At 28.8% G+C, this 17908-nt stretch overlaps 2 protein-coding genes across 3 annotated transcripts; both read right to left on the reverse strand.

Annotated features, from left to right (window-relative positions):
- Window positions 1-1487: 1487 nt before the first annotated feature.
- Window positions 1488-7470, reverse strand: LOC122506193 (protein ecdysoneless). Its single transcript, XM_043618247.1, has 5 exons — window positions 7046-7470; window positions 5718-6211; window positions 3249-3753; window positions 2888-3086; window positions 1488-2023 (listed from the first exon to the last, which is right to left on the reverse strand). The coding sequence occupies exons 1-5, from the start codon at window positions 7287-7289 to the stop codon at window positions 1600-1602; spliced, it is 1866 nt and encodes a 621-aa protein (XP_043474182.1). The 5' UTR covers window positions 7290-7470; the 3' UTR covers window positions 1488-1599.
- Window positions 7471-10565: 3095 nt separating this feature from the next.
- Window positions 10566-17535, reverse strand: LOC122506202. 2 transcript variants are annotated; one of them, XM_043618268.1, is made up of 3 exons: window positions 17387-17504; window positions 14265-14307; window positions 10566-13069 (listed from the first exon to the last, which is right to left on the reverse strand). In XM_043618268.1, the coding sequence occupies exon 3, from the start codon at window positions 13007-13009 to the stop codon at window positions 11513-11515; it is 1497 nt and encodes a 498-aa protein (XP_043474203.1). In that variant the 5' UTR covers window positions 13010-13069; window positions 14265-14307; window positions 17387-17504; the 3' UTR covers window positions 10566-11512. The 2 variants fall into 2 exon arrangements, with proteins under 2 accessions (XP_043474203.1, XP_043474195.1); XM_043618260.1 differs by lacking the exon at window positions 14265-14307 and having other exon boundaries at window positions 17387-17535.
- Between the last annotated feature and the right edge of the window lie 373 nt (window positions 17536-17908).

A 17908-nucleotide genomic window follows, 5' to 3' on the forward strand; every position in this document is an offset into this window, starting at 1 on the left:
ATTTATCTTATGTGAAATAAATTCAATACGAAATTTTTGTTCACCTTTTATAAATTGTTTCGAAATTGTCATCCTGCACACAAAACCGCCACCACTTTGTATATTTTGATAATTATTAGATTATGTACTCAAATAATACTATATGTAAAATCTGCAAAGTACATAATGGTTTCTTATTGATTGAGATGATGCGCGCTTTGTACGAAATAATATTATAATGATATGCTTGTAAGTTTTGTTGTAAGTTATAAACTATACCAGTGAGATTTTATTAATCTATATAAGTATTTTACCCTCTCGTGACTTAGAACTGTAAATCGGAGGCAATTACAAAAACTGACTAAAAAAAATCATGGCATAAATAACTTGTACGTATATATATTTGTGACGTTCAACTGTCGAGTGTCACATTTATAGTCACCGAAAAGTTGTTTGGTGTTATCTGATGTTCTAATAGTGGGTCTTAACAATTAGATAATCGTCGATATGATTTAGAAAAAGTAGTTACAGTTATGTTGAAGTAATTTTATAATTTTTACTCGAAAGGACAGAATGAATTTATCCAAGCGCGGATAGTATAGACAGTTGTGATAAAGGCACATTATCAATGCAATCTTGCCAGAGTATTTAAATACAATGAATCGACAAAAAATTGATTTTTAAAGTCAAGAAATGCACAATATAAGTAAAAACTATTAACGATCAGTTTGTTTAATAAAATTGTTTACAAAACATATATATTGTTGTTAAAATTCTGATTGCAGTATTGTAGAACAATATATTTTTTATTCTTTTGTATGGACGGATCTGGTGGATCGCGGTGAAAGGAAAAATATCATTTACTATTTTAATGACATCAACGTTACTCACGATCGCTCCAGAGTTCATCCCTCAACAAAAACGAATTATTTCCAAAGGATATAGAATATCATAATTTATAAAATATCAAAGAAAGTTTCAAGATCTTGATACTTTCTATGATATTCCGTTAAATGACATTTGGTAAATATTCATGCACCTCAATAACGATCTAGACCATCGAAAATTCGTCCTTGACTAGATACAACATTTTCGGATTGCAGTGATCACTGACGATCCTCACGATATCCAAATTAGTAAAAGCGAGATTTTACAAAGAATTTATAGTTCGATAGTCAATTTTCCTAACTTGGCATAATTATAATTATATTCTTTACGGCCATTTAGAATGAATGATACTATTCGTACACTTGTTAGTTCGCAGATTATTCCAAGCAGATAACTTTCATTCAAGTTTTGGATTATGATACTTGGATAATAGTACCTAAATGTAGAAATAGTTTTATTTCGTATAGAATACGCATTTTTAGGCAGCATTGACTGATGATGCAAAGTTTAAGAAAAGTCAGTCATTTTCTCTCTACACAAACAAAATATTACCCACCTGCGAACATTATTAACGGGAAAAATAGAAGTAAATAGTAAAATAAAAGACTGCTTTTTAAAAATTTATAAAAAAATAAAACGATTTATTGAAATTATAAAAAACAAAGAATACATAAAAGAGTCGAAATCTATTAAAATTATTTTAAATATTTTGTAAATTATAAAATTGATATATTAACTTTGTAAATCGGGAGGAACTGTTGAAGGTGATTGTAATTGTAAGTGCATAAACTTTCGAATTGGACCACCAATTATGTTTCCTGTTGGACCAGAACCGCCTGCTTCTCTTGATAAGCTCTCCAGTAAGTTTGATTCAATTTTATCAGGACTTTTTGGTGTTTCACATAATTTTTCATTTTGCACAAGTCCTAAATTCTTTTCCATTCTTAGTTCATTGTCTAATTGACGCATATAATCGTCCATTTCACCACATTTATCTTCATCATCTCCACCTAAAGATTCTTCGGAACTGTCTTCAAATTCACCATCACCTCCAGGTACAGCCAAATCCAAAATATCTCGCAAAGCAATATCGAATGCATCAGTGTCGAACTCAATTTTACCAGAGTCATCCACGTCCAACTTAAGGTCATTATCACTGTAAGAAAATTTATTGACTTTTATGTGAGATCCAAAAGACCCAGTATAATCCCGTGAGAAATTATCGATTCACATTTTGTATCATCATGTTAGTGTCAGCTGGACAATGTAATGAGATTGACATATGTTCCCTATTTCATAACTTTAAAAAAATTTAACTTAAAATTAATATTTTTCAGGTTAAATAAATAACAATTTAATATCTAATATATATATATATAGGTACTTTTCAAGTTATTTTAAGAGAAACGAGAGAAATAGTTATATTTATATTTTTATAACCACTGTTTGAAATTTCGCATCACCGTTAACATAAATTTCACATAATATGAACATTCTTTGTCATGAATTTCATTGCTCGTTTAACATATAATATTCACTTGACATAATTTAATTTGATATGAAACTCATTTAACATAAAAGTCATTTAACGTACTTCTCTTTTTTAACATAAATTTTATGTAACGGAAAAGTCATTTATCATGATTCTCATTTGACCTAAAAATTACTTGACATAAAATTCAATTGACATAGACATAGTTTTCATTTGACATGAAAATATAGGCGCAAATTTCAAAATTGGCTGATCACAATGTTCTTGATAATATCTAATTGGTTATTTTTAAAATTCGCGCCGATATTTTTATGTCAAATGTAATTTATGTAAAATGAATTTTATGTCAAATGAGAATTTTGTTGAATGACTTTTATGTCAAATGAAAAGGTCAAATATTATTATCCTTGTTTTTTATTAGATTGGGCAATTATTGAAACTAATTGAATAAAAGTTAATTGAATATGGTTCTTTTAAAATTAAGAAAATGTAACTATTTGTTAAAAACAATAAATGGAATGTACTTACCTAAATAATTGTACTCCTTCTACACCACTTGTCTCTTTCAAAAAATTTTGTATTTTTCGTCTGAGAGTTTGAGAAGTTAGTTTGTCTGTTTTAGAGCTTTTATCTCCCCAACGCTCACCCAAAAGATTCTCAAGCTCTACTGGATTGACGTTGAGCCAGTCATCATTATCTGAAGGACTTAAAGTAGTTTCCTCATGGCCTAAAAATAAAAAAGTAACTAAAATTTAACAAAAACGTATTTAACTTTGAAGACGGCGGAACTGTTTCACTGTAATTTACTACTAATCTAATATTTTTATAAAATATGACTTGGAAGTTTCTTCCTGGAAAATAAAAGAAATATCAAAATAGCATTTTCTACCTGTGAAATCCACATCATTTGTCTGTATGTTTCCCCATACTTTAAGAACTCGTTCCTTATCATGTTCAGGCTCCATATGTAGTAACTTATTAGAATCGGATTTATTGGAAAAATAATCTTTAGCAACTTGCAAAAGTCTTTCTCGTTCTTGGCTGCCTTCCAAGAGATCCTTAAAGTAACCACTAAGTTCCAAACGACTAACGAAGGCATTTAACGTTCTTTCCCGCATTTTCAAGCGATCGTTGGTTGATTCAGCAGAAGCATCATTTGCTTTTTTTCTCTGCTCTTCATACGCACTTGAAATTAACATCTCCAAGCCGCATGCAATTTTAACTCCAAGAAGATGTGCGCTGTATGCTGTGCTATTAACAGGCGGTAAATTCCAGCCTGTCATTGGATCACCCGTGTATCGACAGTGCATTATCATGGCGTACAAACACTTTGTCATTCTAATATTAACCATTGTTCTCTGCTCGGGTGGAAAGAATTTCATTCCTCGACAAACCTGAATGAATATATTGTTAATGTTTAAGAGTAAACAAAAGTTTTCAATGTATGAAAATTATGTACAAAAATTAGGTTCTCTTCCTTATCATGCAACCAAATACAACCTGTATTTTTCAGAATTTTCACTCTAACTTTGTTTTTCTTTATTGATTTTATATACATTTTATTTTAATTTGTGTTGCATTGCAAATTCTGCTTTCAACCATTGATGCAGGACATTAGGTTACATTATAAAAAACTAATTTCTAAATAAGATCGTGATACTTTGAAATATGATAACACCGAAAAGTTGATCAGTAAAATCAATCGACGTAGCAGACTTTGCACTCGATAATTAATTTTAAAAAAGTAGAAAAAAGTAGCTATCGAAAAATTAAACTCGACGACCAAAAAAATTCATTTTAGACACTTGACAAAACTGACAAAAATTCCATTCCATATTTTTTATTTTCTTGATTTTTTCCTAATTTTTATCAAAAATATATACTTCTTTCTCATCCTGCTAATAAATTCAATTCCTGCAACGAATTCATTAAAGAATTTAAATATTTATAAAAATAATTTAATTCCTGCGAAGGATTTTATAATAATTTTTAAATAATTCATTTCTTTAGACTACTTTTAAGCAAATTCTTATTTAAATAATTTAATTCTAAGAAATTTTTATTATTCCTGAAAACAATTCAATTATTACGAAGATTTTTTACAAAAAAATCTTTAAATAGGTAATTGATTTCTGTTTGAAAATTTTATGAAAATAGAAGATATTGAAAATCAGTGAATAGCGAAAAGTTTTTAAAAATAATTAAATTTTACAAAGAATTCTATTAAATTTTTTGGAAAATAATTGAATTTCTAAAAAGCATTTCATTATTTCTGAAAACAATTGAATTCTTGAGAACGATTACATTAGAATTTTTTTAAATAATTGAATTTCCAATAAGAAATTTATTACTTTTAAAAATAATTCAATTCTTGTGATGAATATTGTTATTTATGAAAATAATTGAATTTTTCAAAGAATTTTACTAAAATGCCTCAAAATAATTGAATTTTCGGGAATAATTTTATTATTTATCGACATAATTGAATTCTTTCGAAAATATCTATTTATAAATATTTATTTATGTAAATAATTGAATTCTTGTGAAGAATTATTTTATTAAAATCTAAAAGAATAATATTGAATTAGGTACCTATTTCAAAAATATTTAATTAAAATTGTATTTAAAATAATTGATTTCTTTCAAACAATTTTATTAAAATATTTTTTTAATAATTTTTAAATAATTGATTTTTCCAAGGAAATTGAAATTAAATTTTTAAGAATAATTACATTTTTTGAGCAATTCATGTGAAATTATATTAAAAATAATTAAATTATTGCGCAAAATTTTACTAAAATATGTTTAAAAAGAATTGAATTTCTGTGACAAATTTTGTTATTTTTGAAATTAATTGAATTCTTCATAAGAATTTAATAATTATAAATAAATAATTAATTTATTAATTAAATAAATTAAAAATTAAATAATTAATTAATTATTAATTAATTAATAATAAATTTAATATTATTTTTATAATTTTATTTTTTAATAATTAATTTTTTCGAAATAGAATAAATATTATGAAAATTTTATTTATGAAAATAATTGAATTTAATCAATTTTTTTAAAAATAATTGAATTCTTTTGCGAAATTTTGTGGAAATACGAGATATTGAAAATGGCATGCCATTGAAAATAAATGAATTTCGAATAGTAGTATAACGTAAAAAAAGTAGTAAATAGTAGGTTTTAGTAGATGAGTGCAAAGCCTGACATAGGCATATTAATTAAAGAATAATTAAGATAGTTTTTGTCACATTTTGAAGAATATCAAGAAACTACAAAAGAAGTAACAGTAAATAATTATTGTACAAAAGAAGAATTTGATTAAAAATATTTTCAAATCTACAATTACCTTACGTTCAAATGGATCCGAGTGAAAAAGCCTTCTTATGGCTGGCGCTATCAGTCCAGGATCTTCTTGCAGCATAAAAGCAGCCTTTTCGGGTAAATACGCTCTTGCTTTATGTGTTCGCTCTTTAATTTCATCGGGATAAATACTTATTCTCTTTTGAATTATAGACTGCACCGCCTCGGATAATTTAAACAAATTAGCATTTTTGTTAATACTATTTAAATTGTCCAATAAAGATTTGTCCTTATCGGGAATTACATGAATTGAGCCATTTGAAATAAATACACGTTTTTCACAAACTTCTGGATTTGCCCATGATGGAAGTGCATTCGCTGATTCAATCAGCAAAAATTCACCATCAGAATCTGTAACTCTAGCAATTAATCCATCGAAAACTTTTGTAAGATAATTTATTAAGTACACTGTAAACCACTCGTCTCCAACATCTTCATCAAAATGCAATTTTACATAAATATGAGGAACTAATTCATTATCTGAAACATGAGAAAATTATAATTATGAACGTATTGAAATTAAATTTAATTCACTATTTTTTTATATCTCTTTAAATAAATTTTTTGTACTCAAAACTCTTTAAGAGATTAGTAACATCCCACCTTACCCTACTCATATACAACATAACGAAAATATATACGTAAAAAAATTAGTATTTATAAAATTATTTTTTTTTTTAAACCGGTTTTGTAATCAGCAACCCTAAAAACCACCGAGTAACAAGTCATACGTTGGTCCATTGTAACTTTATGTCAATCGTGGGTCGTATGAAATTTAAATATTTTTTACAGTGTAGTCATGGGTCAGGTCAATAGCGCTACCTTTTTGAGTTAAAATTTATAATAAAGTACATTAAATGATTAAAATGTACAATTATTTCTTGTGAGATTTTTACAAAAAGTAATAAACTAATGAAATATGCATTGTCCATTTCATTATTATACATTTTTAGAAAGACATCAGGACATGCAAGAGTAATGTTCAGAGAGAATCACCCATATCCAAATTAAGAATTATTAAAAACTATAAAACAAAAGCATACAAAAAGCTAATTTCAACTGTGGACATACCGAGAAAGTAAAGAAATGTGAAAATTACCTATTGTGGTAAAATATAAAATACTCTAACTCTATTAATTATAACAATAGTAAATGTTCTATTTCTTTATTATAACAAAATAGTTATTTAACCACGAAAGATATATTTATTTCATCGAGTTTATATTAGAATAAAAATCATTATTCACATTCATAATATAAATAGAAAATCACGTGCTCCAGCGCGCATTTTATTTACTACTCTAGAATAATTACCTTCATATTTGGATCCCTCAATAAGTGTTTCGAGTAGAAGTGATCGTTTTGTTCTTGGAAAAAATGTTAACGACTCTTTGTGCCATATATAATCTTTTGTGATATGTTTCGTTGCCTCGTAATATTTATTAATTTCTTCAATAAGTTTCTCTTCTGTTACTTGCTCGAAATTTTTTGTTAAACAAAATTTTGGATAAAGAAAACACTCAACGGCATCATCACTTTTTATAACAACATTAGCCATTATAAATTATTAACAAATCGCGTTTTCTTAAAATTTTATTTCAATTTTTTAACACATTCCTTTTATTTTTTAACCTATAAAGTGGAAGAACATCTAAAATATCTAAAATATTAAAATTTTAGGAAGACTTATTTGGGTTGGTGTTTACAAATTGATGTTTTCTCAGGGTTGTGAACGAATGGAACGAAATATGTACTTCAGGGAATGCTAGCAAAACATAAGGGTGCCACAGATCTATTCTGCGTTGGCCTTAAAGCTGCGCGCCCGAAATTTTTTCCGTGCATGTGAGCAGAATATTCTGCTCACATGGGTGGAGTCCCATGTTGGCGTAAAACTTCAAAGCGCAAATGCATGAGAGTGAAAGAAACAACCTCATATTACTATCTCGTTCTATCTCTCGTACAGTAGGATTCAGGAATGCCTTCTTAGTTTGAACGTGTCGCACTCATATGTTTCCATGGGAACATAGCATTCTTGAATCCTACTGTACTATCTCGGATAAAGTTTCGAGCACAGTGATGGGAAGTGACGCGTCACTTTAGGTTTTCTACGTAAAATACTTCAAACGAGGTATTTTACGTAATAAACTGTAAAATACTGTAAATTACACGTTCAATATGGCGGACTTATTATTATTTTTAATTTGACCGTTTGACGTCCTATTTTTTTTATGTTTTTAAATAACACTGTAATTATTTAAGATTTAAAAACCTTTTATTACAAAAAAGTGTTTTATTACACAATGTCTAAGGCAAGAAAAAACGATATTTTTGAGAAAAACCGGCTTTCTTCAACTCCATTGAAATTACCTGGTTCAAATGAAATCGTTTATAACCTCACATTTTCTTGTCAACAATGTTGCAGAGACATAAAATTAAACAAAATCACGAATCACCTTACATTAAGGAAGAATCTGATGTACAGTTAAAATAAAAGTTATTCCAATGTCATAATTTCGTAATTTAAAATAAGAAGACAAATTTTTCAGATCTCAATAAGAAACATTTGTTAAATTTTAAGTTATGTTACTTAAATCGTTTATTATTGACAAAAAATTATATTATATCCGATTGTTTGTCGGATTCTTCCTTAATTTGCAAGAAAATATTAAAGAATGTTGGGTATAATGATATATAACGATGCCTGCCACCTTTGCTCATCGGTTTATTTAAATTTTAAATAATTAGTTTGACAGTTTGGAGGTTATGTTCCAGTAATTTACCTCGTGTCAAAAACTAGTGAAGTAATTTACCTTGTATTTTACCGTAAAAAACCACGTAATTTACCTGAGGTATTTTACGCGCCCAACCCTGTTCGAGCATTTTATGGCTGTTTCGGCCCTTCTTGGTTTCGGCACTCGCCCCGAGTTAAATCCATGTTAATGGTGATTGGTTAGACCAACAGAATGTTTTTGATGATTGGATAATATTTAACTCGGGGTTAACCCAGGGTGAGTGCCGAAAACAGCCTTTGCATACAAAATGCACAGTGCTAATAGTGAAAAGTAATTAAAAAATATTATTAGTAAATATTTTATTTTGCTGAATTCTCTCTTTTTTAAAATGAGAAACCGAAATCTACAATATATTACCACATGAGGAGTATTGAGAGAGGATAATAAAGTGTTTCTCTTTATCAGAATCCTCACTTCTTTGCCAACTAAATTCCAAGTACAGCATTGCACTGTCAGTTAAAAAGTGATATTTTAGAAATCTTGTTCTTTTTCCTCACTCGAGGTATTTTTATACCTAATTTTTCTGTATTTGTCTGGAATTAAGAATTCTCTAAAGTTTCTGTAACATTTCAGTACTTTTTTTCTTAATTCAGCAGTTTTTTAGCCACGAAAAACATTTGGGATGATTGGACCTAATTCATCGGATAATTGAGGAACCAGTCCAATTGTCCAAATTCCGTTTGGACAATTGAGCAGACGGCTTGCTCAATCGTCCAAAATGCTATATTAAAAAATCCTTTTTTACTGGGACCCCTGAGTGTCCACTGGTCCTTGAAGTCCTGGGATTCCTGGAAATGTCCTGAAATATCCTTAAATGGGGGGGTCTCTACTAAACGTGACACAATGTATTTTTACATGTGAAATTGCGTGACAGAGGGGAGGGGGGGGTCTAAAATCCCAAAAAATTGCGTGACATCATTTATGAACTCTCCCATGTCCTGGATTTTGAACTTTTGTCCTTGAATTTTCCACATTTTACTTTTAAATATTCAATAATTTAAAAATTTCACTCAAATTTAAAAAAATAATTTTTTTGATCCATCAAAAAATAATTTTAATTTGTTATTTGATTAAAGAAACTGTTTTCTACAATATACCTAGATTTTTAACTCTTTCTATAATAAATAATAAAATGAATATTTTTGTTCAAATAAGTTAATTGAAATTATGTTAATCTTAATATGAAATAATATTACACATATAAATGTCCTGGAAAAATAAGAAATCTGGCCTGGAATGTCCTAAAAATGTCCTAGAATTTTAAGTCATGTTTGCAGTAGACACCCTGAACCCCAAGGTATTAAATTTGTAAAATAAGTATTTTTAACTACTGTCGAAAGAGTACTACCGCATTGGAGTGGCTTTCTTTCAATTATATATTGCGACCCCTCATTTTAACAATAGATCTTTTGTTATGGAGATTTATTTTTTATGACTTGAAAATTTTTTAATTTAAACATTGAAAGTTTAAAATAATAAAATTTAGAATCTAGAATATTTCATGATAATAAATATCTAAAATTTATTGTAGAATAATTATATTTGAAAAAGTTATAAACTATATCTTGAAAAACGTGTCTGTTACGTAAAAATGGATATCAATTTGGAATTTAGATTAACAAATTTATATGGTATATGTGTGATAAAAAATTATTAAGTTAACGAAAAATAAGTATAATGTTTAAATAAATGTATAATATTATTTTAAAAATTTCTAAACTTGTCCCTGAATTTTATGAGAGTTGATCATAAATTATAACTGAAAAAAGATCGGAGATCCTAAAAAAAGAACTTACACCAGTCTTATAGAAATTAAACATTTTGTGCTGAATTTATGTTAAAGAAAAGTAACTCTTTTCCATAAGAGTATATTCAAACTATTTATCTCATTGCTCCTTAGAATAAAAAATTATATTATTCATAGATATAACCTTTTCTCCAGACATTATTTTGATATAAGTTAGAATAATTTAGAGAAAAATATAAAGGAATAAGAAGGTTGAAATGCATGTCATGAAAATTGTAATGAAAGACGATTTGAGTAGAACTTTATATAGAGTTTATTTAACTTATTATTTTTCCAATATTATAAACATATGATTAGATGTTATACTCTTATTTTATGTTAATTTATCTCAATTAAATTACCATAGTTTCTTATTATGTCTAAAATTTCCATTTTTAAATAAAATATACGAAAATATATGTTTACAACTATTTTATAAGAATATAAATCAAAAAATTTAATTCATGGTTGTCATAGAGCCTGGAAAACCTGGAAAAGGTATGGAATTTAGAAAAAGGTATGAAAAACCTGGAAATAATATAAAATTTTTAAAAATTTCTGAAATTTTGACTGATATTAATTAAAGATTTTTAACGTTTTAATTTAAAATTGAGAAATGTTTTTATCTCATCGCCATATTAAGATCTTTATGCTGGAAGAAAAAAATGTTGGCTCGTAAAAAACTTTTAAAAAAATTCATGAGCCAAAGCTGTGTTATCAGGAGAGAATTTTTTTAAAGACAGTATCTTTCTATGTTATTCATCCCCAATAAAAAAAAAAAATAATTAAGAGTCTATGAACAGAAGTATTTTATGATTAAAAAATAACCTTCTTTCAATTCTTTATATTATTTTCTGTTTAATAGCTGAAAAAATTATTTTATTATTTAATTTTATAAAAAAGAATCTTTTGTTAGGTTCACCCATCATAAGCAACACTCATACAGTTAGTTCTTTTGAAGGAACATTTGCAAGATAATAAATAGGATCTTTCTAAGGATCTTATTCTACAAGTGATTACTTAGGAAACTGACGGATATCGAACAAGTTCTTGAAAGGAGGTTCTTAAAAGGGATCCTACAGAGGATCATGAAACAGGATTCATAGTGACATAAAAATTTCGGTCACTGTAATGTTTCTAACATTGTAATGTTACTTACATTACATGTAACATTACAATAACGTTACGTGCATACTTTGGGTATTATTTAAAGAATTTGTTATAAAGATTACTAAACACATTTCCAATCTTGTTAAAAATACTACGCCAAAAACCGACTTCAATTGTCGGCATCGAATCCATCTGACCAGTTAAGTTGGCATTTGCTGAATTCGACGCGATTTCATTTCTTTCCATAGTATTCATATATACGTCAGGAGAAATATTTCCCAAAACTACTTCAACATAGGCAATCGTTGAATTTAATTGATGAATGAATTTGGTTTTGAGATAATTAACCGTAATCTTTAATGCTTTACTTATAATTATGTGTAATACGTTTTCAACAGATTGTATTAGTTCAAGATTTATCATCAATGTCCGCTTATCAAATGTTGACCAAATTGTAGGATGTGTTGAGAAAATGGTTTCCATAGTTTGGTATAAATTAGACTTATTACTCAATGAGGAAAGTCTTTGTTCCATTTCAATTAATTTAAATTTGGTGTTGTTTAATTCAATTTTATCGCTGTTATTCTGCAAAAATTTTATCTTCTCTGTTTCGTTAGATAATGCTTGTGTCAAAACGTCTACTAACATTGGAATCATTTCCTCCAACTCTTTTATCTCTTTTGCTTGTGACAGTCGTAACATAGAAGAAGCTGAAATACTAGGATGTACATCCTGCAGAAGATTACTTTGTATGCGTTCAGAGTTTTTAAGAACTGAAATAATATCAGCATCGATATCAGCAGTAACATTACTTATAAATGATATGCCTTTGAAGAGGGCAAACCTATCATTATTACTTAATAGAAACACTGTAAAGTTTTTAAAAACTTCGGACCATTCCAATCCAGCGTCAAGTAATAAGTAAGTTTTCAAATGATGATTTACATATTCTTTATCAATTAATACACCATTATTAGTAGTTGCAGGTACTTTTGTGAAAATTACTGATATACTTTTAAAACTGTCTTTAAATTGATTTCCAAAAAGATTTTTAATTGTTGTTAAAAGTGATAAAAACTGTTGTGTATTATCTTGTGTAATGTCTTTAATGAAGACAACTAAAATTATTTTTAAAGATTTAACACTTTTCACCAATCGATATAAATAAAAAGAATTAGTGACATCTTGTACTGTTCCTCTATTGTCGTCAAACCCAGGAACATCCCAAAGAGTCAAATTAGGGAATGTTTTCGAAGTCCACCCTTTGGGGGTTGCTGTTGTTGATAATGATCCAATACTGATTTCTGGTCCTATGGATTCATTATCTGCTTTCATTATTACTTTTGGGCCAAATTTAGAATAGCTTTTAACTTCTAATTTATTGCCCATTAAGTAATTAATTAGGGTACTTCTTCCAGATCTTGTGTTACCGAAGAAAATTGCCGAATCTTCATTCATTGATTGGTTCTCCATATATTCTTCCGCTTTGGAAAGAGAAGAATTCAATTCCTTTAAACTCACTTTACCATCTATACTGTTTTCACCTTTGACTAGTAAATTTAGTAGGCAGATTATTGCAAGTCGAATCATGATTGATCAGTGATTATCTTTTTCTAAAGAAAGATTTTCTACTGTTGTTGGAAATTATTACTGAAAAATATAATTAATTATTTAAACTTAAAAAACTTTTTAATGTTATTTACGTTGTCATTATAAGTAGTTAATCACTCTTCATTTTAAATTACTGGATTTTTTATTTAATAATGTAAAGGAGCAACACTTTCTTTGTTATTTATTGTCGGGCAGAAAAAGCTTGGAAAAATATATAGAGTAGAAGGGGGTAATGTAGTGCACTTTTCTTTCGAAGACTCCTGTGCTGTGGTCGCAATTTTCAACCAATTTTAATCAATAAGGACTCGTTGGAAAGACAATGCTTCTAGCTACATTTATGGTGTACATTATTTTTTTGTAGATGTAGATGGAGCTTTTCTATATCCAAAAAACTAAAGGCACTTTTTTTCGACATTCTAAAACCCCCACAGCACCGAAACTTTCCTAAAAATTTATTAAATATTTACTTGCAATATTCGGAATATTTAATTGCAATGTTTATTGAAAGTTGTGTACAGATTTAAATGTCTCGATTAAATAAATGTTCAGCGCGAAGCTTTCCTGAATATTTCAATGAAATCTTCGCATAATTATAATTATAATTATGCGAAGATGTAATTTCATGTTCAGGAAATGTTTAGGAAAGCTTCGCGCTAAACATTTATTTAATCGGGACATTTAAATCTTTACACAATTTTCACTAAACTTTGCAGTTAAATATGACGAATATTGCAAGTAAATATTTAATAAATTTTTAGGAAAGTTTCGGTGCTGTGGGGGAATTTGTGGGGCAATGTAGTGGACCACTTTATTAGTGAAATAAAAAGCAGAGAATATATTATAAACGATTTTATTTTATTAGGTATAATATTAGGAACATAAGAAACTTAAAAAACTATAAATTAGTAGTGATGCCCACGAGACGAGACTTTGCATGTAAAAACCGAGACGAGATCGAGACTTTGCATGGTATCATCTCGTCTCATAGACAGCTCTATAAACTAGAGATTTCTTTGGTCCTGTGTTAGATAAAACTGAAAGAAAACTGCAAAAATTTGCAAAAAGCAAACATGGTTAAATAATATATATTTACGGTACTCTGTATAATTGCACTACATTGCCCCCAAGCACTTTCTTCACGTTGACTTCAATATTTCAATAAAAACAAAATTAAACGTCAAAACAATACTAAATTTGTGTTCAGAAGTAAATTTTACATGGAAAAAGCACTTACCTGATACTTTTTTAACGATGAGCCTTACATTTTCTTCAAGTAACTAAAAAACGGAAATATGGTTTCGAAATCTAGTGTTTTTGAAGTGACGCCACAACTTCTTTTAGAAGAAGCACAATAAAGCCAAAATGATATACATTATATTAATATGCTTTTTAAACCTCCCAGTAAGAAACGAAAAATTGAAAAGTATTAAAAAGATTCTATTCTTTTGAATGCCATTTCTGTCCAATACTTTTCTATCCGGTGAGAGCAATATAAATAGTAACGATATCAATCCTCTTGAATACCCAGTAAGAAAGCAAAGATTAAGAAGCATTAAAAAAATTCTATCCTTTTGAATGACATTTCTGCCCTATGCTTCTGAATTCCGCGACAGTAGTATAATAATATAATACTAATATTGTTGACATATAGAATGTTCAATTACTTTCAAATAACTGCACTCATGACTTTATTTGCTATTTTAAAAAGGAATAATTATTAAATTATCAGTTAAGAGGGTTAAAAGTGTTTAAAAGTCTCTGAAATTTTTAGGTTATGATTTATTGTCTAACAGAATAACGGCCCTGACTCGTTTAAATGACGTAAAATTGGTAAACAATCAATTTTTCAGCAAGTTTTTCTTTGAACACAAACACTTTTTACAAAATCTGCCAATGTATGTATCTTATAAATTACAAAAATCCAGAAGATTATGCTTGAATGCATGCAGAAACGCGGTTCCAATGAAAAATTGAAAAGTGATATAATGACAGGCTGTAATAATTTCGGATGAGATTGGAAAGCATTCAGAAAAAAATTTTGTCTTTGTTAAAAATTACAAAAAGAATTGAATAGCATTCATTTTTAGACGAAACGTGGTCCTATCATGGTATAGAAAAGTATTGGACAGAAATGGCATTCAAAAGTATTGGATAATTTCTACTACACCATACAGAGTTTGAATTATTTCAATCCTTTTCAATTTTTCGTTTCTTAAGACGCTCTCACAGCTCTGCATGCATGCCAATGCATGCATAGTTGTCATGGTAACACATGAGAGTAAGTAAGTCAGAAAATTCAAATTTCATGTTTTTTCTCTCTTACTCTCATGCTGGCAGTAGAGCTGTGCGAGCGCCTTTATTCAATTCATTCGTTTAGTCGGTAAAGCCAGTGCACTACATTACCCTCCTCTACTCTACCCATGTTGGGCGCAATATTAGGGAAGAACCGGGTAACCTCGGACACACTTATTAAAGCCAACGCACAACTGCTTCGCGAACCACGTTCGCGAATATAAAGCATGAGTTAGAAAAGGACACAAATATATATCTCTGTCCTTTTCTAAAACATGCATTGCGTTCGCGAACGACATTCGCGAACCTATTGTGCGTTGGCCTTTAGAGATATCATATTAGCTAGGTATATAATTTAGTGATGCATTTGAGCAAGATATACGAGAAATGAGCAGGAATGAGTTTTATTATCCATTGTTTTGCTTTAAATATCCTCTCATACAAACGACATTCTCAAAAGATCGTAATTTGCGATCATCTTTTTAATATTATGTCAGTGTCAAAATTTACGAATTGACAAAAAATGTTGCAGTTAACCACCACATAACAACAGAAATGATAAAAACTAAGTTATATATAAGATTGACTAAATAATCATAATAATGCTACAGTATTAGTATTGCTAGCCACAATAATATTTTGCTTGAAATATAATAAATACTAGAACTGTGCAAAATTCGAACCGAACCGAGTTTAGTTCGGTTTTGGGGCGCTGAAATGTCGAATTTTAGAATTTGACATTTGAGCGTACTAAAACCGAACACAACTCGGTTCGGTTCGAATTTTGTAGTAAATCGAATGTCGAATATTCGACATCCGAACTGGGCTAGTTCGAATGTCGGTTTTTCGACATCCGAACTGGGCTTAGTTCGAATGTCGGTTTTTCGACATTCGAACTAGGCTAACTCGAATGTCGGTTTTTCGACATTCGAACTAGGCGAAAAAATTCGAACAGTTCGGTTCGAATTATTTTGCACAGCTCTAATAAATACTGTAATTTCTATCTAAATTAAAATATATCTTTTTAATTATCTGTCAGTTGTATCAAATTTTTTTAACGCGATTGGTCATAGGTGACCAAATTCCTCACCATCATAAATTAGTCTAAAATTGTTGTAAAATAGCAAATTTTTTATTTTAAATGTTAAACATAATTTATAAACAGCCCTGGTTAAAGAACCGGACAGATTTATATCGCCCAAAAATTAATAAAATTTCCATAAAATTTTTAAAAATTCTTAACCCGTCAGCAGTCGCGCCTTTTTTAGTGTCTCACTTGCACTCTAAAGGCGCTCTCTCACCTCTACTGCCTGCCTGCCTGCGCAGGCAGGCGCAATGAGAGTAAGGGAGAAAAAACATTTAATTTGAATTTTCTGACTCTCTTACTCTTATGTGTTACCATGACGACCTGCAGGCAGGCAGGCAGGCAGTAGAGCTGTGCGAGCGCCTTAAAGAGCACCCTATAGGTCGAGTAGTGTTGCGTGAGACTTTTTCTCACGGCGCGACCGCTGACGGGTTAATTTAGGCCGCAGTCCCATGGCAGCGTTTTGCGTTGCGTTGTAATGAGAGAGAATGCAGCAAACGTATATTTGCGTCTTTTTCTCTCCCATTACGACGCAACGCAAAACGCTGTCATGGGACTCCACCCTTACTTGATATGATATTTAATTAATTTGATATTATTGCTATTGAAACAAAATTGCTTGCTTGTTTCAGAAGTATTGCTATAAAGTTAACTACAGTAATAATTTCCTAATACCTAAGTAGTAAATAAATTTTTTTTATAAAGAATATTTAGAATATACATTCCGAATTCTGTTGAAAATATTTCTAATTGTTTTAGAAAATCATTATTTCCAAAAAGATTGGAATTTATTTTGTAAACTTGGATAAATTTCTTAATATAATGGTTTTTTTATCAAAATGTTAGAAAATAAATCCCAAATTTTGTTGAAAAAATTTTCGAATTTTTGAAGAAAATCATTATTTCTACTCTAAAACGACTGTAAAATAAATATACAAGAGATATATGTAATTATATAATAATATAGAGAATAAATTTACCTGTAAATTCGGACTAGACAATTCTATAATTCAATTTTTTTCTTATGTTTACTATGATTATGACTGAATTATTTCTACTTAAACTGCGCTACAACTTTAAAACCTGTGTCATATTTCTTTTATTTCAAAAATTTATCGTGAAAAAATTTTTGCTTTTATAAAGAGTTTAGAAAATGATAAAGTTTAATATTATCATCGGGACACGTGGAATATATTACAGTTTTTCGTGAAAATGACATAAAAGTAAAGTTTGTAATATTTAGAATATAGCTATCACGTTTCTACGGATAGACATAAAATAAAAAAATATTACAAATTGAAATAGTTTGTTACTTCGTTGGCCTTGAAATTTTTTCACATTTTAATAATCCGGTTTTTGTTAAATATTTTTCACTAGATTTAATAATTAATCTATCTTCAAATTTTGAATATTTTTACTTTCTTTTGAGCTAAATGGTGTTCCGCAGTGATCGCCTTTTAAAAATGGCTGCTCAAATGTATACTTGATTTGAAAATGATTTT

This window comes from Leptopilina heterotoma, unplaced genomic scaffold (assembly GCF_015476425.1).
Source record: "Leptopilina heterotoma isolate Lh14 unplaced genomic scaffold, ASM1547642v1 Lhet_113, whole genome shotgun sequence".
NCBI lineage: Eukaryota > Metazoa > Arthropoda > Insecta > Hymenoptera > Figitidae > Leptopilina > Leptopilina heterotoma.